At 35.6% G+C, this 22,636-nt stretch overlaps 1 protein-coding gene across 3 annotated transcripts in view; it reads left to right on the top strand.

Moving 5' to 3' along the window:
* Positions 1-2,059: 2,059 nt before the first annotated feature.
* Positions 2,060-22,636, top strand: part of LOC123546482 (solute carrier family 49 member A3-like) — a 32,724-nt gene continuing 12,147 nt past the window's right edge. Inside the window, exons 1-9 of one of the 3 annotated variants that reach the window (XM_053550819.1) lie at positions 2,060-2,240; positions 7,871-8,029; positions 8,822-8,924; positions 9,772-9,885; positions 11,116-11,192; positions 11,915-12,049; positions 12,629-12,745; positions 16,340-16,492; positions 20,091-20,248. In XM_053550819.1, coding sequence (XP_053406794.1) covers positions 2,088-2,240; positions 7,871-8,029; positions 8,822-8,924; positions 9,772-9,885; positions 11,116-11,192; positions 11,915-12,049; positions 12,629-12,745; positions 16,340-16,492; positions 20,091-20,248 — 1,169 coding nt within the window. In that variant the 5' untranslated portion in view covers positions 2,060-2,087. The remainder of the gene's footprint in view (positions 2,241-7,870; positions 8,030-8,821; positions 8,925-9,771; positions 9,886-11,115; positions 11,193-11,914; positions 12,050-12,628; positions 12,746-16,339; positions 16,493-20,090; positions 20,249-22,636) is intronic. The other 2 variants (XM_053550820.1, XM_045332781.2) reach the window with 2 other exon arrangements.

Below are 22,636 nucleotides of genomic sequence, written 5' to 3'. Positions count from 1 at the left end.
CCACTCTCCTAATTTTCTTGTTTTTAAAGCTTTAGCTAAGAAATTTGTTCAAGCAAACAACTCTACTCAGGTGAGCGATATAGGGCCATCATGGCCCTCTTGTTTATACTGGTTACCATGCAAAGACTATATTTTTATGAGAAAAATAACTGCCCATTGGGTTAGGGCTAGGGTTAGGGTTAGTGTCCAGCTTCCATCAGAGTACAGCCCCTGCAAATGGCAAGCTAATAATACATAACTTGCAGCTTTATTAGTAAATAAAGACTGCAACCAAGCAATATAATGGCAGACTCGGTTCGACTCGGTCTGTTCATGAGAGGCAATGGAAAGTGCAGCACCCCTCATGCCCACTTGCACCAGCTCATGCAGCTTTCCCTTACAGTGTGAGGCAACAACTATTCAGCTTTCAACAGGGTAGCCACTGCAAACTGCATGCTCTACATAAAGGTGCAATACTAAGGAAAGTGAACATTTTAATTTCTTTTAAAAAGCACAGAAACTATTTCATTTTATTGGAAAATGAAAGTTGGTATGTAGAAATTCGAAATAAAATGCAGTATATGTACAATTATTTTTCTATGAAGTATGAAGAAAGTTAAAAAGACCTGGGGGGTCATTCTGTCGATTCATTGAAATTTCAACATAATACACATACATTTCTTTGAGTTCCAAAGACCTTCTGTAAATTTTGATCTGCCAATCTTCATTATTTAGTGTCTTGCAGAAGTCTATGCACTGGCTATGAAAAAAATTGCCAACTCACTTTCCCTTAGTAATGGACCTATAACCTGGCCGCTGCAGCCCACAACTTTCCAAGTTACCCAGTGTAGGACTCGAACCCATGATCCCCTATGTTCAAGTCACTGTGCTTTACCAACTATCCTAACCAGACTTCTGGGTATTCAGAGGCCCTGAGTCACTACATTATAGATGGAGTAAGATGCATAAAGGTTACAAATACCACAGGAAATAAGGCAAGAAATTTTATATAGTTTTTTTTAAAGGTGGTTAATCAGATTTTTATCAAGTAGGCTGGATTTGTTCTAAACTTTATTCTAACATGACCCAGTTTGTTTTCCTATTAAACAAAGAAGGCTGAAAACTGTGTGTAATTATTCAACAATTCATTTATCTGATGTCACAATTATAACGTCATAGCGTTAGACGGCATAGTGGCGCGCAGGAAAAGAAATCAACAAATCAGGATATCGTCAAGGACGTACATAATAATCCTTGATATTAAACATGTTAGAATAGAAATAATATACCTCAAACAGTGATTTGCACATTGTCATTTAGATGTGTATTATTATAACACTCGGGCTGCGCCCTCATGATATAATTTCTTCGCATCTAAACTCAAAACAATGATTTTATTCAATGACAAATCACTGCTTGGGATATATTATTTCTTAAACAAATGAACATTTACACTTGTTTTTGTTCACTTAATGCATGTTAGATTTTCACTGGAAGTCATAATTTTTAAGATTTGATTTTCCTTTCCTGATTGCCCAAACAAGATAAAGTCATCTTAACATATGTATAAATTTAATAAACACACGTTGACAAAGGAATGGAATGAATATAAGAACTCTTGTATCATATTTGTCAAAGATTTACATTGACAATTACATATCTTGCTGAAATTTATTAGAAATGCAACTTTGTAAAATTGTTATTATCTCCCTTTGCCTTTCTTGGTTTGAAATAAATGATTTATATACACTGGTTTAGAACTTGCCTTTTGTACTAGATTATTGAAATATCCCAATATCTATCAAATACAAATGTTAAACTATAAATTATATTGAAATCAAAAGAAGTAGTCTGCTTTTTTGATACTTACACATATTAAAAGGGAGTAATTACAAAATTTCATGAAAAGTAATAAAACATACATTTCTAATAGGGATCTAACTCTATGATATGGACCTTTTTGTTCATTAAATATATCTCTAACAGAATATACTTAAACAAAAAATGTCATAAAACGCTGCTTAAATGTCACTGATCACCTTTAAGGATTATTTATTGATAGTGCGGTACAGTACAGGTTTTATACATGAAAGTCACATGACTGAAAAATGGCAGCCTCCACGGATGAAAAGTCGAAATTATTGGGCTCCAATTCAAGTGTTAATAAATTAGATGATCGGTCAGATTTAGAGTTTCGGGTGTATGGAAGAAGATGGTTTATCTTGGTTGTTGTGTTTCTTTTAAATTTAACAAACGGAATGGTAAATTATTTGCTATTGTTTCTAATCGTCTATCAAACATAGCTGCTAAGCTAGCTGGTCTTATAGGAGAGATCGTGTTTGTAAACAAATCCGTTGTGTATTCTATTTTTAGAACTGATAAGACAAAGATCAGGTGGGCAGACACCAAGCGTCAATGTTTTTTCGTAAACAGTGATGTTTTTCTAACGGCTTAAACTTTCTTAAAACACAAACGATATCAATATTTTTTTGATCAATGGAAAGGATATAAAACAAACAATTTATTGATAACTTTTAATTATCATTTCAAAATAAAATTAATTAATTATGAACGCTTAACTTACAGTGTTTTTTCTAAAAGTTTTGAGCATCGCTACGCAGCTATTAAAATTGTATGTCATTCAAAACGGTTATTTATTTTCAAAAGTTATTTGAATATAAAAATATGAAAATTGGAAGCATTTCAAAACTTTTTGAATTTTTAAAATCCATAAATGAACAAAAAAGTTATTAAAAATTAATAATTCCGATCCATACACAAACGATGTAAAAATATTTGTTTTGCCCACCACCAGATAAACAGGTGTTGATGCGTGACGTCAGGGCGATCTCTCCTATTACAGGCCAGGTCTAATCAAAGATATAAAATACACAGAATGGCAACAGGCTGTAATCTCGCGTGATCTCGTGTCAGAGCGTGAATCGGCGTTAACTTAGTAAAAACAAACAACTTCGAGCATGGAGTTACAATTTGTACCTGTAAAACTACATTTAAAATACATGTTAGCTTCTAAAACAACATTAGTTTAATGTGAAATAGTCTTAAGACACAAAGTACACGTTTCTTACCATCAAAAGAAGCGTGGTCATACGGTGTTAATTAATTTACCGATGAATTATTGCTTTCGCATACAAAATGGCGTGTGGAGAACGCGTCACTTCCGGTAAACGAGATCTCATTCAGTAGTCACGGGATGTCGGCGAGATTTGCTCTGTATGCCTTTCAAGTTGCCGATCTATTTATTTTTATAGCTCTTTGGTCTAATATACAGCCCAGTTGGTGCATAATGTGCCAGTTTGTATATGATGCACCAACTGGTGTATTTAATGGTGCACCGAATGGTGTATCAGCATCTGAAGAAGAATTTTTCTGGTAAATATCTTTGGACTCGGAATTGTATAACCACATTTTGCCACTTGCAAATGTTAATGGTAACGATTTGTACCAGAAAATGAGGCAGAACACTTAAAATTTTATCAAATTATCATGCAAGGATGTTTTTCTTTTTGGAAATTTCCATGCTTCCAACATAAATATTTCTTCATTTTCTATGGCAGGACATATAATTCTGTTCTTGTGATCCAAAGTAAATTAAAATATCAAGGGACTAAGGTCAGAAATTTTCAAAACATTTATTTTGTGATGCACCAATTCATAGGCATTGCAACTGGGGTGACCGGTGGTCGCCGCCTCATTAATTCGGCCAGTAAGGCCATACCAAATTGATATGTCGTTCGTTGGAACTACCGCATCAATAATTTCATTCCCGAGAAAAAAAAAATAAAAATCACCCGCCCGCACGTACATAAAAATCTCCGAAAATTTTTTTTTTCCGATTACGCGGTCCGGAATAATAACGGCAAAACAGGTTTTATCGCTGTTTTAATGCGTCAAAGTGATATTGATCGGATTTCATGCATCCGTAATACATGTAGCTGATGACCCAAACACTTCAGTCAAACAAAAGTCAGGACTTATGGTGTTGTTCATCATTTGTTTTAAATCTGGAGTGTCTGTGCTAGTGCCACACATGGCCTTCGATGTGCCGGTATGTTATGAAGTAGGCACATTCTACTTTTGTTCAATACAGTGAAAAGAACAAAGCCCGACTTGTAAGACGTGCACGGGGATGCAGTTAAAAATATTTTGAAATATTGTTCAGATATAAAGTTTTCAAACCATTTAGTTCAGCATGTTAGATCTAGAGCCCAAAGCTGAGGCCAACTACTATCTTAAAAAAATATTTGTTCACAGATCCTGACCGGCCTATCACATTGTCTCGGCCCAAATCTTTTTGAACATAACTTCTTTAGTACAGCAGATCTATATTCTATCAAAACATTTAAAAATTGTTTAGCCTTTCAAATAAGTATTGTTGATATGAAAATAATTTCTAACAAAATCTGTCCTTTTGTAACCCCAATTTTGCCTGTTTGTACACATGACGCCAGGATATATTAATTGGCTGTAAATTGATTGAACGGAAGAAACTGAAAAAAAACCAGACCTCCCAACTTTAAATTTCTAGTTCAGTCAAAGCACAACAAACAACATTTTTAAGGGTGGCCATATTGGGATCATTCTGTCCGTCTGTTATCATTTTTGCATGAAATGAATCTCTACCACAAAAACTTAAGCTAGCCTGATCTGTTAAGAAATTATTCCAAAGGGATTCGAGCAATGTCGAAGCATCTGTATGCCCAACTCCGTTTGGTCTCACTCGTCAAGTGGTTTATTACTTCCCCTCACCTTTATGGGTTGGAGTTCCACTAGGGGCACAAATTTGTTCATGTGTCAAAGCCATCTAACTGTTTCAGAAGTAACGTTATTCCACACATGTGCCTGTATTGTCTTAAATATTCCTCACCCTGTGCCGTTAAATAGGCACGCCTTCATATTAATGTTGAAAAATCAAAATTAAAAATAAGACGCTCATCCCTTAGTAATTGTAATTACAAAATAAAAAAACCAAAGTGATTCAGTGAGCTTTGGCAAGATTTTCTTTTTGCAAAATCATTCATGTAGTCTTTAAAACATATAAAAAAACTATATACTGTGTTACCCACACTGTAAATGTTTGATTTCTGTGTTATTTCTAAAGAAATGTTAACTTTATGTATAATCATAACCGCCTCCTCAAGGGCCCAAGCTGGGAAAAAAAATAAAAAAAAGCCCGCTCGCTCCATGTAAAATCTACCCGCCTCTGAAAAAATCAAAATTGAGAAAAAAAAAATAAAATTAAAATTTCGCTCGCTCGCTCCTATTTTTTTTGAAAATTTTCTGAAGAACTATTAATCAATTTGGTATGGCCTAACAGCAAGACATGTTTCAATTATTTTGAGCGTTACCAGGGACACATGTATTGTCGATTAGCGGAATCACCAAGTGTCAAAAGTCAGTAAGTTAATTGGGGGAGTCAACGCCTATCTAGAAAAAGTCCATGTGGACTAGCCATCTCTGCCAGGGAGATGAAAAATTCCAAAACGGTATGAGACTGGAAGCGCTGCACCGATGTCAGTGAAACAAATGTACCGTCAAATATACTACGAAGTGATTGATCTTGCTATCAGCACGATTAATGACAGATTCGATCAACCCGGATACCGCAAGTACTGTACTCTGCAAGATACAATTATGAAATGTGTCAGCGATCAAAGTTACAAAGTGGAGATGGAAAACTTAATCGACTTGTATGGATCTGATGTGGAAAAAACTTCACTTGCTACGCAACTGGAAACTTGTTTGCATACGTTACAATGAACAACGAAATCGTTGTCAAAACACTTGATGACATTGTGAATATATTCAAGGATATGTCAAGTTCCAGTTCAAGGCAGTTATTCAATGAGGTTGTTACTGTGCTTCGGTTGATACTGGTGATGCCAGCTACAAACACATCCAGTGAGCGTTCTTTTTCAGCTCTGCATCGTCTGAGGACATACCTGAGAGCTAACATGTCCCAGGAGCGTCTCAATCACCTGATGATCATTCTCAATGTACACAAAGAACACACAGACAATGTGGACTTAGACAAAGTAGCAAACGAATTCTTAAAATCAAACCAAACACGTCTCTTAGTATTCGGACTAAAGTAGGCTTATGTGACTGTGTTATGAGTAGCGGAGATATATCAGCTTTTTAAGTGCTTCTTGAGTTTTGATAAGGCTGAATATTTAACCATTCTTTGTATTATCTTTTACGATAATTTGATTGTATAAAAAAACAGTATATATATGGCAACTCAATCAGTTAAGAAAAAAATGCGGTAAAGAAATTGCTTTCACATTAAATGGATTTCTTGAAATAATACGTCATTGACAAGTAAAAATATTTTAAGTGTAAGTTATCTGTAGAATACATATGCAATTACATTTTATAAAAAAGAAATGAGCATTTAATTTGTATTTCATAGCAGTCTTTCTTGTTTTTACCCCTTTTATGAATGGTTCATTGGTTCAATATTTTTTGACGATGATTGATGCTTGAAGAGTAAAACTCATTAAATATGTTATAAGCTTCCAACACGTTGATACAGTGACTCTGTTTTATAAATGATAGGAATGTCTTATTGTCTACAGTTTGCAAGACAATGAAACGTTTTAAAATTTCAGTGACTTTCAGAATTATTTCAAGCAATGCTACAATACAGCTACTTGGTAAAATTGGCACAAATGACGTCTTGATATAATTGGTTATATGGTATATAAATGCAAGGAAATCGTGTCTAAAAAAGATATATCATAGTCTAGGAGCTAGTCTATAGGTTCTCCTGTTACATATCCCCAAAATTTCACTTAAAAGATTGATACACCGAAAGATGCATCACCGAATACACCAATTGGTGCATCATGCATCAGTTGGGCTATATACTAGACCTGTATATATATATATATAGTATATTAAAATGAAATAAGGCGCTACTTATGAGGCAGAAAGCTCTTGCTTTCAATACCTGGTGAGTCTACAAGTCTCAGCATATTTAGAACATATATAGCTTAAACTGGATGGCAGTGATCATGACTGTCATGCCATGACTTAGTCCTGTCTGTAGTAAGTGTCTGGAATTTGGATTGAAGTTGAATAAAGTAATTTTACTATTAAAAAGTTAATAATTGGCAGTATTTCAGTAATACATTGTTATGCACAGCTGAGCATATCAAAAATGTGTGCTTAAACAACTTTGCTAGGACTGAACTTAAAAAAAAACAAAACACACAGCTTCAAATGTTATATTAATGAAATAATGGTGGAAAATTAAACATGTTTGATTTTCTTTTTGATATAGCTATATCTGATATCACAGTAAAAACTCAATATTTAGTGCTAGCTGTGAGGGATGGACTATAATACCAAAGTATCAATAAACAGCAAAATGAGGTATTAAAACCAAAATGTCCGCTTTATTTGTGATTATTTTCTTTGTATCTGCCAGTCTTCTTCATAAAACCTTCCATCAACTGCCTTTTATATTGCACATGACATAAACATTTCAAGAACAATATCTTAACACAGAAATGTATCATCATTTGTAAGGTAACATGGATGAGACATGGATCAAGCACACAGGCTCGCATGACCATCAGTGGCCCAAACACCCAGGCTCGCATGACCATCAGTGGCTCAACCACACAGGCTCGCATGACCATCAGTGGCTCAAACACCCAGGCTCGCATGACCATCAGACCATCAGCGGCTTAAGCACACAAGCTCACTGGAGCAATTTCATGTAGTTCTTAGCTATTGCCCTCAGATTTTCTGTGTTTGGATCACTTGAATTCCTCGACAACACAAACATTTTGCTCATTCCTAATCCTTTGCGACCTCAAACTTTCACTGTATGTCATTCAAATGCCTATTTTCTCTATTTCAGATATGGATAACATTCTCACCTATAGCTGACACAACTGTTCCATATTACAAGATAACTCCATTTGAATTGAATATCCTTGTCCTGGTATTTGCTATAGCTAGTGTTCCATTTGGATTCATAGCTTCATGGGTCTTAGATACGCTTGGTCTCCGGCTCAGTGTAAGTTTGTTTACCCTTTAACTAGGTTAATTATCTTTATATTTTATGAGTGATTTGTAGAGCTGTGCCTAATTTATATAAACCAGTATATAGAAGAGAAAAAAGGGAAATATACCCTGAAAAGTTAAGTGGCTTCATGAAATTCGTAATTTAGCTCTATTTTATTCTTTCATAATATAGAAAGACAGATACTTGAAATTAGATGAAGAATTGCGTGCTTCACTAGGGGTTCTCAGGTGTTGTTACTGAAAACACATATAAACACTTGGTTAAACTTTCCTCTTGTAATCTTTATGAGTTTCAAGAGAAGAAGTGGTTTGGCAATCACAGTGTGGTCATGGTCAAAAATGTTTGGAGGAGTTATAGCCTATGTACATGTACATTTTTTTCACTATTCTTTTGCCATTGATAAAGATACTGATGTGATTTCGGCATGCATGTCACTGGTGAATAATCAGTATCTATTCTGGTTCTATTCTACTATTTATCCCCACCTCTCCCCTCTTTGAAGAAGAGGTGATATGTTGTTTTGCTCATTGTCAGTCTGTTTGTGGGCTTTAGACTGTTTGGTTTCTGTTCATTAAATAGTGATTTGCAATCAGTGACTCTTACCATGAGGCCATAACTGAAAAATGTGTTTCCATTTACTTTTATGATAGATTGATAACTCACTTTCATAAAATAGTATTTTGCTGTAAGCCTTGCCAAATGTGTTATACAATAAATGATATATTAAAATGTGTTGTAACCCATTCCATTATGTAATTATGAAGTAAATTATAAACATTTCAGTTGATTCTGGCAGGCTGGTTAAATGGTGTGGGCAGCTTTCTGAGAAATGTCAGTACATTTGATTTTGTGCCTGAGGACACTAAATTTACATGGTGCCTTACAGGTTAGTTTGTCTGTGGGGCAGACATTTAAACAACTTCATCCAAAGTCATTTGTTTAAGTGTAAACTTATATCATTTTTTGGCTACAGTTAAAAAAATTTTGACTCATTTTTGTGGTTTGAATCATAAAATTTTGTTCAGCTTCTAATCAGGATATCATAATGTTAGACTTCTAGTTACTGAACTTACCTGTAACAGTGTATCCATTCTTACTAACAATAGACCACATCGGTAGCTGAGTGGGAAAGCACCTGTTTTCAGTGCAGGAAGTCATGGGTTCTCTCCCCCAGCTGCATCATACTAAAGACACGGAAAAACGGAAAATGGTACTAGTAGCTTCCTCGCTTGGAGATAAGCAGTAAGAGGATAGTTCTAGCACTTGTCAGGGTAATGTGACCCTGGAGGGTATAATGATACATTGGACATTGTGCTCACTACCACAAGCAGACACCCTTGATGATAGTTTATAATATGACTGAAAAATTGTTGAAAAAAAAAAAAAGGAAGTTTAACCTGAACACACACACATTCTTACTATAGATCTTCCATAGTTACCTGTAAACTTTCAGAATTTTCTGTAGTGACATTTCTGCTGTCAGAATAGTGTCAAACCTGAGATGGAAATGAATGCAAAAATTGGTAAATGGTAGTTACTGTGTCTTATGTGAATACAAAATGTACTAAGTCACTGTAAATGTATATTAGTGAACTAGTGCAAAAACAAAACAAGGAAATTTAAATGAAATTAACAGAAGTGATGTTGCTACACTATTTCAGATTATTTATTTTTGTTAAATAAAATAAAATCCAAAAAGGCACAGCAACCTAGAGTGTCTATAAACATTTCAGGTCAGGTTTTAGCTGCATGTGCCCAACCATTTATTATGTTTGCTCCAACAAAATTAGCTGCTATTTGGTTTGCTGGTGATCAGAGAGCTACAGCCAATATGCTTGCTTCAATGGGTAAGTGTTGATGTCTTTGCATATAACATTTATATGACTAAATAGACAAAGAATTTATGGGTTTTTTTTTGTAAACTAAGAAGGTCCTTATTAGTTAAAAATGGTAAATAAAACATAAATAATAATAAAGGACATTAATTTTGTTTGTTCCAATATAAGATCAGAATTCACTGAGTAAACACCTGTCGTAATGTTTTCATGGGTGGAGCAGCCACAAGTAAAAAATTGAAATTTGATGTTCACCAATTAAAGTTATTTTGATCTTACATTTGAAACAAACAAATTTTCCTTTATATCATGTCATTTCAATGGTTTTTACTAAATTATACCAGTTTTATGCACTCAAGGTTGGGTAATGTCACAAGCAAAATTAAGACATCAGTATGTTAATATGGAAAAAGGTTAAGTAATCCTTTGAGAATTTTAGATTTCTTTAATATCTTAGTAAGATGGAGTGCGAAGTGTTATGTTGTTATTATATACTTATGTAGTAGGGTAGAGTATAAGGGCGCACTTATACTTCCTTGCTATCGAGCTATCTTTTATAGCAACGTGGTAGAGTGTCCGCCTTAGGTGAGAAAGGTCCCGGGTTCGATTCCCGGTCAGGCCTGAAGTATTTTAAGTCTGTTACATTTGGGCGCCCAACATAAGTAATTCATGAGTAGATATAAATGGACACCTTAGAACGTCCCACAGAGGTTCAAACTCCTGGAATTCGAGGACAAATTCTAAAATGGAGGGGATGTATGTAGTAGGGTAGAGTATAAGGGCGCACTTATACTTCCTTGCTATTGAGCTAGCTTTTATAGCAACATGGTAGAGTGTCCGCCTTAGGTTGAGAGGTCCCGGGTTCGATTCTAAGTCAGGGCTGAAGTATTTTCAGTCTGTTACACTTATATGTCTTAATTGATGTAAATTTTGGAAAGAATAATCTTGTACTCATATTTATTCAAGTGTAATTCCGTAACAGTGATTATTATAAAATGGAAATCTCACAGTTGGAAACAATGAAAGTTTCTGATATAATCTATTGTTATATTTCAGTAATCCGCTGAAAAATGTAAAGTCAAAACTAGTCAGTGACATGTGCGTAGTATTTTCTCTGTTAAAACATGTAGAATTAGTGAAGCTGTACTGGACCAAAACCACACAATTTTAGACTCACAAATTTTAACAGTTTCACATTAAAGCAGAATATTTGTATAAAAAGTTGTTTTTTTCAAATTTCAGCAAATCCACTTGGTATTTTGGTAGCTAACTTGCTTGCACCAAATGTTGTTCAAGGTCAAAAAGATATTCCTTTGCTAGTAAGTATAGAGTTACCTATTTTACTTTACTTCTAAATTAATTGTGATGTATAAATCCAAATGGGTTGTTATGTGAGAAAGCCATCCAGCTCAGTGGTTCTAGCTAGTGCTTGTCCATTCCTGAAATAATGCCAGGATGGGCACAGGGGATTTCCTCCACAAGCTTAGGAAAGTTTCCACATAACATGAATTGAACCAGTGTGACTAAAAGCCAAACAACAACAACAAACACACTCAAGTGTATTCGGAGTTCTATTCAAAATATATGAAGACTTTTTCACAGTAGCTTCAAAATACATTTGTATGTTATTGTTATTAAACGTTTCACTCTGTCTGTAGTGAATGATGACAGTTATGATGACAGTTTTATAATATTTACTCCAGTATGCATAGATCTACATGTTGAATGTACAGTAGAAGTGTAATAATATACTTCCTGGAGTTAAAGCATACTAGGACAGTAATTCTTTTACCAGTTACATATATATACTGGGGGTGGGGGTGGGGTGATGAATATAAGTTTATATTTTCCTTATATATTTTGCATTACCACCTTTTTCGTAATGTACACCTGTTATGTTATTTTCCACAATGCTTTGAGGGGAAATTGAAAGATATATCTTTATAACTGAATGTTCATTTTCAAAAAACAAAATTCATTAGCATTTCTGTTTAATATTTTAATAGCTCTTATATCTCATTCCTCAATGATCATGTTTCAGCTGTGGATTATCACAGCACCATCATTACTGGTGATGTTTATGGCAACGTTTGGTATATGTAGCTCGGTTCCACCTACCCCACCCACTTCCAGTGCAGAGGAGAAGTCAGAACCTTTCTTCCAAGGACTGAAACAGGTACTGGGATATCAAATATTTTATCCCATAAAATTACTTAAAATAAAAGTTTTTGCTAGGACTAATTCTCATGAAATAAATTAACCAAAAATTAATTCTTGGTTTTATGATGAATATATGTTTGACATAATTGACATTGTACTGTTAAAAATTTTTTCTATGTTATGATTTCACAGTTTTCCAGTTAAACTTACATCAGCAGGAAGATTTTTTTGATGTGATGTCTCACATTTCCTGTGTTCATAGTTCATTGAATGACTGAAATATTTTTCACAGAGTCAACAATAGATACAATATTTTCATACATGGCTTAGCTACAAGTAAAAATGTAAGGTCTGATGTCCAAGGGTGAAGTTATTTTAATCTCGCAAATAAAGTCAATATTTTTTTTAATTCATGCCTTTATAATGGCTTTAGATAAATTTTACACATTTTGTAGTTCAGTACCAGTGCAAAATAATGAATTATATTTTGTATTTTTACCATCAAATTATCAGAAATACTCCACCTTTATATTTCATTAGTTCACTGGAAACTGTGTAATAAAAGCTTATATTTTGTGTTATATAACAATTTCAGATTGTGAAGAACAAGCGTTACTGGTTTCTGAACTTTGTGTTTGGTTGTGGGCTTGCCCTGTTTACAGCCTACTCCTCGTTCCTAGATCAGATGCTGTGTCCTAGAGGATATACCGATGTATGTTTGCTCTTATCATTGGTCACTTTTCAAATTCACAAAACTGCAGAAAGTCAGATTTCAGATCTAGAATTTTTTCACAATGATTCAAAAGATGTAGAAACTGCAAATTAGTCTCCAATTTTTTTTCGCTACAAGATGTAGCTTATGTGATCAATGCTGAATTTGCTTTTTATGCCCCAATCTTCCAAGACACGGGAGGCATTAATGTTTGAACGGTCATCTGTCAGTCAGTCTGTCACACTTACATCATTGTCATCTTGAAACAGACAAGGGCATATTGTCAGGACTTTCATCTTCAATTATTTTTTCTAGAGATACAGCCCTTTTTCAAACTTTTGAATTGTTGCAACTACATTTATAACATTGTGCACTCAATTCCACTGACAGTTTTCATTCATCTGAGATGAAACTTGTTATACATCACCAACATAAAATTTACATGTGTATATTTTAACACTTTTATGTCTGATTATATTTTCTAGAGATATGACCCTTTTTTATAGGCCTGTCTCTGAAAGAGCAGGGCGTATTATGTGAACACCCGTGACAATGTTTGTGGGCATAATATCTTGGCCAAGTTTGATAACCAGCCAAATCGTCTGAGGCACTCTTGGATTATGGCCCTTGAATTACTCGAAAAACAGGGAATTTAGCCTTGTCTGCTCTCTAAGTCGAACAGTTTTCATCTGATCTTCACCACACTTGCTGACAATGTTTGTGGGCATGATATAAACAAGCCAGATTGCCCTAGGCACTCTTGGATTATGGTCCTTGCATTTCTGGAAAAACTGCGAATTTTAGCCTTGTCCCTAAGTCCAACAGTTTTTATCCAAACTTCACAAACCTGCTGACAATATTTATGGGCAAAATATCTCTGCCAGGTTCCATAACCAGCCAAGTTGCCCCAGGCATTCTTAGATTATGGCTCTTGAATTACTTGAAAAACTGCGAATTTAGCCTTGTCAAACAGTTTTCATCCGATCTTCACCACACTTGCTGACAATGTTTGTGGGCATAATGTCATGGCCAAATTCGATAACCAGCCAAATCGCCCCAGGCATCTTGGATTATGGCCCTTGAATTACTAAAAAAATTGTGAATTTAGCCTTGTCAGCACTCTTAGTTGAACAGTTTTCATCCGATCTTCACCAAACTTGTTGACTATGTTTGTGGGCATAATATCTCGGCCAAGTACGATAACCACCCAAATCGACTCAGGCACTCTTGGATTATGCCCCTTGAATTAGGCCAAGTTCGATGATGGGCATATTTTGTGACAGTCTGGCACTCTTGTTGGACTTTGAAATATTACAGCTACATCTGTAGATTATGTATTCAAATCCTACAGTTTCTCACCAATTCTAATAAAACTTTGTTAACTTCATCTACAGCAAGAAGACATGCACATTTACTCCTAAGTGTCTTGTCTAATTTTGAACATGAAGTGCTCAAGGTGAGCTATTGTGACCAGTCATTGTGCATCAACATTTGCCTTGTCAACACTCTAGTGACCACAGTTTTGACCCAATCTTTATGAAACTTGGTCAGAATGTTTGTCTTGATTATCTCTAGGTCAGATTTGAAACTGGGTTATGTGGGGTCAAAAACTAGGTCAGTAGGATAGATCAAAGGAAAATCTTGTTAACACTCTAGAGTCAACAATTTAAGTTTGAAACTCATGAGAATTTGTCAGAATGTTTGTCTTGATGACCTAGGTCAAGTTTGAACCTGGGTCATGTGGGGTCAGAAACTAGGTCACCTGGTCACATCAAAGGAAAAGCTTGTTGACACTCTAGAGGCCACATTTGTGATCCTTGATGATCTTTAGGCCAAAGAAAATCTTGTTAACACTCTAGAGACCACATTTTAAGTTTGAAACTCATGAGAATTGGTCAGAATGTCTGTCTGGATGACCTCTAGGTGAAATTAGAATCTGGGTCATGTGGGGTCAAAAACTAGGTCATGTATGCAATAGAGGCTGTATTTTGCACTAGATCTTCATGAAATTTGAGCAGAATGTTTGTCTTGATGAAATCTAGGACAAGATTGAATATGGGTCATCTGGAATTAAAAATAAAGTCACCTGGTCGCATCAAAGAATAACCTTGTATATGCAATAGGGGCTGCATTTTTCACTGAATGTTCGTGGAATTTGATTAGAATGTTTGTTTTGATTAAATCTAGGTCAAGATCAATATGGGTCATCTAGGGTCAAAAACTAGGTCACCCAGTCAAATAAAAGAAAAACTGTGTGTGTGCAATTAGGGCTGCATTTTTTGCTGGATATTTGTGAAATTTGGTCAGAATGATCTTCTTGATGAAATTAAGGTCAAGTTCGAATATGGGTCATCTGGGGTCAAAGTCACCTGGTCAAATCAAAGAAAAACCTTGAATATGCAATAGGGGCTTTATTTTTCACTGGATATTTGTGGAATCCCAACAGATTGTTTGTCTTGATCAAATCTAGGTCACGTTTAAATATAGGTCATCTGGAGTCAAAAACTAGGGTCACCCTGTCAAATTAAAGAAAAACTTGATGTGTGCAATAGGGGCTGCACTTTTCATCTGATGTGCATGAAACTTGGTCAGAATGTTTGTCTCCATGAATCTCGGATGAGTTCTTATCTGGATCACGTGGTGTCCCAAACCACATCACCAGGTCAAATCAAAGGAAAAGCTTAGTTTACACTATAGGGGCCACATTTTTGATTCAGTCTTCATAAAACTTGGTCAGAATGTTTTTTGTCTTGGATGATTTCGAATCTTGGTCTCGTGGGATCAGAAACTAGGGCACTAGGTCAGGTCAATGGAAAAGCTTGTTTACACCCTAGAGGCCACTTGTTGGGGCCTCTGTGGCTGAGTGGTTAAGATCGCTGACTTCAAATCACTTGCCCGTCATCGATGTGGGTTCGAGTCTCACTTGGGGTATTGAATTCTTCATGTGAGGAAGCTATCCAGCTGGCTTAGGGAAGGTCTGTGGTTCTACCCATGTGCCCACTCATGATGAAATAATGCACGGAGGGGCACCTGGGGTCTTCCTCCACCATCAAAGCTGGAAAGTCGCCATATGACCTATAATTCTGTTGGTGTGACGAAAAATCTTGTTTACACTCCAGAGGCCACATTTTTGCTCCAATCTATACAAAACTTGGTCATAATGTTTATCTCCTTGAAAACTCGGACGAGTTTAAAACTGGGTCATGTGGTATTAAAAACTGGGTCACTAGGTCAAACATGTTTGCACTGTTATGGTGTGTTACTCAGGTGAGCAACCTAGGGCCATCTTGCCCCTCTTTTTACTGTACCACCAGAACTATAGGTGTATGTGATGTTCCTGCTGCAGCTCAGTATTTGGGTGTACTCTTTAATACATACACAATGATGAATGTGCATGAATAATGTGATACAAAATTTAGCATAAAGAGTGTTTTGAAATTATGTATACACTCAAGCCTGAAATGTTAGCTTAAACATTAAAATGCATGAAAGTAAAAAACAAGTTCAAATAATCAAATGTGTTTATGAAATATGCTTGTCAATAAATTCATTTATTCTATGAATAATGTTCTCATGTTCACATTGTCAATTCAGACGTTTGCAGGTCTGTGTGGAGCCTTGATGATAGGTACAGGTGCAGTGGGAGCAGTGTTTGCTGGGATATATGTAGACAGGACAAAACGTTTTGAGGAGTTAGTGAAAGTTTGCTGGTGTTTCAGTTGTCTTTTTGCAGTAGCATTTTCACAGGTACTCACTTGTGTTTTTAATATAATATGATTTCAATCAGTACTGGCAGCTACATTATGCTCAGTGTATTGGTAAAAAATACATTTTACTGTTTATGAATGATATTACTTTAATAGATGAATAATTAGAAATACACTGCCCTGTGGAAATTTCCATTCATTTATATATTTCTGGCGTTCCCCTGCAGATCGGTAAGCCATGTTTTAGTGTCAGCTACTTGATTTAGTGAATAATGATGATGTAGCATATTAAAAATATTATCACATGGAAGTTTCTGATTGTTAGTACAGTACAGTACAGTACAGTATTTTAAATGAGTTGATACAACAATAAACAAACATTAGCTATGTGTAGCTACTGATCAGCATTATCATGGGTCAAATCTGTTCATAAACATGAGCTTGTAAGAGTAATTACATCATCAATGAACAAATGACTGCATTATTTGGATTTGTTTATATGAATACATTACCTGATATTGAGCTCTTCATTATGTGGATTTGAATATATATATATATATCTGAATACATTACCTGATATTGAGCTCTGTATTATGTGGATTTATATATCTGAATACATTATCTGATATCGAGTCCTGTATTATGTGGATTTATATATAAAATATATATATGAAAACATTACCTGATATTAGGTCTTCATTATGTGGATTTGAATGAATATAAATATCTGAATACATTACCTGACTGAGCTCTGCATTATGTGGATTTATATATTTAAATACATTACCTGATATTGAGATCTGCATTATGTGGATTGTATATATCTGAATACATTACCTGACATTGAGCTCTGTTATTTGCTATAATAGTTACTGTTTTTAGCTCACCTGTCACATAGTGACAAAGTGAGCTTTTGTGATCGCGCAGCGTCTGTTGTCCGTGCGTGCGTAAACTTTTGCTTGTGACCACTCTAGAGGTCACATTTTTCGTGGGATCTTTATGAAAGTTGGTGAGAATGTTCATCTTGATGATATCTAGGTCAAGTTCGAAACTGGGTCACATGCGGTCAAAAACTAGGTCAGTAGGTCAAATAATAGAAAATCCTTGTGACCTCTCTAGAGGTCATATTTTTCATGGGATCTGCATGAAAATTGGTCAGAATGTTCATCTTGATGATATCTAGGTCAGTTTCGAAACTGGGTCACGTCTGGTCCAAAACTAGGTCAGTAGGTCAAATAATAGAAAAACCTTGTGACCTCTGTAGAGGCCGTATTTTTCATGGGATCTGCATGAAAATTGGTCAGAATGTTCATTTTGATGATATCTAGGTCAAGTTCGAAACTAAGTCAACTGCGTTCAAAAACTAGGCCAGTAGGTCAAATAATAGAAAATCCTTGTGACCTCTCTAGAGGTCATATTTTTCATGGGATCTGCATGAAAATTGGTCAGAATGTTCATCTTGATGATATCTAGGTCAAGTTCGAAACTGGGTCACATCCGGTCCAAAAGTAGGTCAGTAGGTCAAATAATAGAAAAACCTTGTGATCTCTGTAGAGGCCATATTTTTCATGGCATCTGCATGAAAATTGGTCAGAATGTTCATCTTGATGATATCTAGGTCAAGTTCGAAACTGGTTTATGTGCGGTCCAAAACTAGGTCAGTAGGTCTAAAAATAGAAAATCCTTGTGACCTCCCTAGAGGCCATATTTTTCAATGGATCTTCATGAAAATTGGTCAGGATGTTCACCTTGATGATATCTAGGTCAAATATGAAACTGGGTCACGTGCGGTCCAAAACTAGGTCATTAGGTCAAATAATAGAAAAACTTTGTGACCTCTCTAGAGGTCATATTTCTCAGGGGATCTGCATGAAAATTGGTCAGAATGTTCATCTTCATGATATCTAGGTCAAGTTCAAAAGTGGGTCATGTGCGGTCAAAAACTAGGTCAGTAGGTCAAATAATAGAAAAACCTTGTGACCTCTGTAGAGGCCATATATTTCATGGGATCTACATGAAAATTGGTCAGAATGTTCATCTTGATGATATCTAGGTCAGGTTTGAAACTGGGTCAAATGCGGTCAAAAACTAGGTCAGTAGGTCAAATAATAGAAAAACCTTGTGACCTCGCTAGAGGCCATATTTTTCATGGGATCTGTATGAAAATTGGTCTGAATGTTCATCTTGAGGATATCTAGGTCAAGTTTGAAACCAGGTCAACTTCGATCAAAAACTAGGTCACTAGGTCTAAACATAGAAAGACCTTTTGACCTCACTAGAGGCCATATTTTTCAATGGACCTTCATGAAAAGTGGTGAGAATGTTCACCTTGATGATATCTAGGTCAGATTCGAAACTGGGTCACGTCCGGTCAAAAACTAGGTCAGTAGGTCTAAAAATAGAAAATCCTTGTGACCTTCCTAGAGACCATATTTTTCAATGGATCTTCATGAAAATTGGTCAAAATGTTCACCTTGATGATATCTAGGTCAAGTTTGAAACTGGGTCACGTGCGTTCCAAAACTAGGTCATTAGGTCAAATAATAGAAAAACCTTGTGACCTCTCTAGAGGTCATATTTTTCAGGGGATCTGCATGAAAATTGGTCAGAATGTTCATCTTGATGATATCTAGGTCAAGTTCGAAACTGGTTTATGTGTGGTCCAAAACTAGGTCATTAGGTCAAATAATAGAAAAACCTTGTGACCTCTCTAGAGGTCATATTTTTCAGGAGATCTGCATGAAAATTGGTCAGAGTGTTCATCTTGATGATATCTAGGTCAAGTTCAAAACTGGGTCATGTGCAGTCAAAAACTAGGTCAGTAGGTCAAATAATAGAAAAACCTTGTGACCTCTGTAGAGGCCATATTTTTCATGGGATCTGCATGATAATTGGTCAGAATGTTCATCTTGATGATATCTAGGTCAAGTTTGAAACTGGGTCACATGCGGTCAAAAACTAGGTCATTAGGTCAAATAATATAAAAACCTTGTGACTTCTCTAGAGGCCATATTTTTCATGGGATCTGTATGAAAGTTGGTCTGAATGTTCATCTTGATGATATCTAGATCAGGTTTGAAACGGGTCAACTGTGGTCAAAAACTAGGTTACTAGGTCTAAACATAGAAAAACATTTTGACCTCACTAGAGGCCATATTTTTCAATGGATCTTCATGAAAAATGGTGAGAATGTTCACCTTGATGATATCTAGGTCAGATTCGAAACTGGGTCACATGCGATCAAAAACTAGGTCAGTAGGTCTAAAAATAGAAAAACCTTGTGACCTCTCTGGAGGCCATATTTTTCATGAGATCTTCATGAAAATTGGTGAGAATGTTCACCTTGATGATATCTAGGTCAAATACAAAACTGGGTCACATGCCTTCAAAAACTAGGTCATTATGTCAAATAATAGAAAAACCTTGTGACCTCTCTAGAGGCCATAATTTTCAATGGATCTTCATGAAAATTGGTCAGAATTTTTATCTTGATGATATCTAGATAAAGTTTAGAACTAGGTCACATGAGCTCAAAAACTAGGTCACTATGTCAAATAATAGAAAAAAAGACGTCATACTCAGTTCATGTGGGAACAGGTGAGCGATTCAGGACCATCATGGTCCTCTTGTTATTCTAGGTTGCACGATTACATAACCAGCAGATATTGGTGGCTCTGTGTTCAGCACTGTTTGGAGGGTTTGGCTTTGCTATATATCCTATATGTATGGAGTTAGCGGTTGAAGTTACCTACCCTGTTGCCGAGGCAACTAGTGCTGGTTTAATGGTCATATCTGGGTAAGCAGTTGTCATAATAATCAGTGTGCAGAAAACTTGAATGGGTTTTAGAATAGTGCATCATAAAATTATTTTTCATTCATTTAAAAAAAAGTAATGGAAAAAAACAAACTCAGGTTGAAGAAGCTACAGTTTAAGCACAATTAGTTTTAGATGCATCCTTTTAATGGAATAATTATAAAAATTAAAAATTTACTCTTGCAGGTTTGGACACTAAATGTTTATAAGTCATGGGTTCTCATAATGACTCTCTATATGCTCGGAGATACATTGATATTGTCTTCTCTGTCAGTCAGTTTGCCTTCTAGCACTGCTGGTTGGATTTCAACCAAACTTTGTCAGGATGCTCAGTACAGTAATGACAGGGTGAGCTTTTGTGATCGCCTTTTGTCCGTCGTCCGTTCACAATTTCTTGTGAACACGATAGTGACCACATTTTGAAATTGATTTTAATCAAACTTGCACACAGCTTGTATTGGCATAATATCTCTGTTCCTTTTGAAAACTGGCCAGATCCCTTCAAGGGTTCCAGAGTTATGGCTCCTTAAAGGGCCAAAATTTGCTATTTTGGCTTGTGAACATGATAGAGACCACCTTTTGCAATTGATTTTAATCAAACATTCACACAACTTGTATTGGCATAATATCTCGGTTCCCTTCAAAAACTGGCCAGATCCCATCATGGGTTCCAGAGTTATGGCCCCTTAAAGGGCCAAAATTTGCTATTTTGGCTTTTGCAGCTATATAGAGACTTCATTTATGGCTTGATTTGTTTCAAACTTGCAAGATATCTTTAACAACAATAGATCTTGGCTCCCATGATGAATCCATCAGATCCAATCATAGGTTCCAGAGTTACGACCCCTAATTGACCCCTGAAAGAACCAAAATTTAATTTTTACCTTGTGAACATGATAGAAGTGACATTTTACATTTGACTTTAACCACACATACACACAACTTAAGTCACAATAAGATCTCGGTTCCTTTCGAAAACCGGCTAGATTCCATCATGGGTTCTAGAGTTACTGACCCTGAAAGGGGCAAAATTTTCTATTTTGGCCCTTTCAGCCGTATAGAGGTTTCATTTATGCTTTGATTTGATACAAACTTGCACAGAATGTTTATTTTGATCATCTCTAGGCCAAGTTTGCAACTGGGTCATATGGGGTGAAAAACTAAGTCACCAGGTCAAATCAAAGGAAAAGCTTATTAACACACTAGAGGCCACATTTATGACTCTAACTTCATGAAACTTAGTCCGAATGTTTATCTTGATGACTCCTAGGCCAAGTTCGAAACTGTCATGTGGGGTGAAAAACTAGGTCACATGCTCAGATCAAAGGAAAAGCTTGTTAACACTCTAGATGCCACATTTATTATCCTATCTTCATGAATCTTGGTCAGAATGTTTATCTTGATGATTCATAGGCCCAGTTCGCAACTGGGTGATGTGGGGTCAAAAACTAGGTCACCACTCAAATCAAAAGAAAGCTTGTAAACACTCTTGATGCCACATTTACTACTTTATCTTCATGAAACTTATCTTGATGATTCCTAGGCCAAGTTTGAAACTAGGTCATGTTGGGTTAAAAACTAGGTCACTCGCTCAAATCAAAGGAAAAGCTTGTTATCACTCTAGAGGCCATGTTTATGACCCATATCTTTAAGAAACTTGATCAGAATGTTTATATTGATGATTCCAAGGCCAAGTTTAACAGGTGAGCGATATAGGGTCATCATGACCCTCTTGTTAACAACTGTTTTCAATTATCAAAACTCAATTTAGAGTAGTTAGTTGTTTTGTAGGCATTCTATCCTATAAACAGCCATAGTAGTGTGATATATTGCATCATTAAAGGGAGGTAATATAATAACAAAGTAAGGGAGGTAATATAATAACAAAGTTTTAGAATTACTGCTGCATATGGGGAAGCCAAATATCAATGAGAAAACAATAAATTTGTAGGAAAATATATAAGATGAATGAAACTTAAAATTTGTATAAGTAATCTAGTTATGTTTTGAGTCAGTATTTTATGAAAAAATTAAAAGAATTTGAATAATGGAAAACAAAAAAGAATGAGTTGTCAAAGTCAAGGTGACAGTATACTGAATACTTTGTAAACAAGTCTCCTCATTTGAAGCATATGTGTTTTAAAACCAGCTCTTGTTTAAAAAAATTTATTAGCTCACCTGTCACGTAGTGACAAGGTGAGCTTTTGTGATCGCCGTATGTCCGTCGTCCGTTGGCGGCGTCCGTCCACAATTTCTTGTGGACACGATAGAGACCACAGTTTGCAATTGATTTTAATCAAACTTGCACAAAACTTGTATTGGCATAATATCTTGTTTCCTTTCGAAAACTGGCCAGATCCCATAATGGGT

Source organism: Mercenaria mercenaria, chromosome 9 (assembly GCF_021730395.1).
Source record: "Mercenaria mercenaria strain notata chromosome 9, MADL_Memer_1, whole genome shotgun sequence".
NCBI lineage: Eukaryota > Metazoa > Mollusca > Bivalvia > Venerida > Veneridae > Mercenaria > Mercenaria mercenaria.
This window is presented reverse-complemented; position numbering and strand designations above follow the sequence as displayed.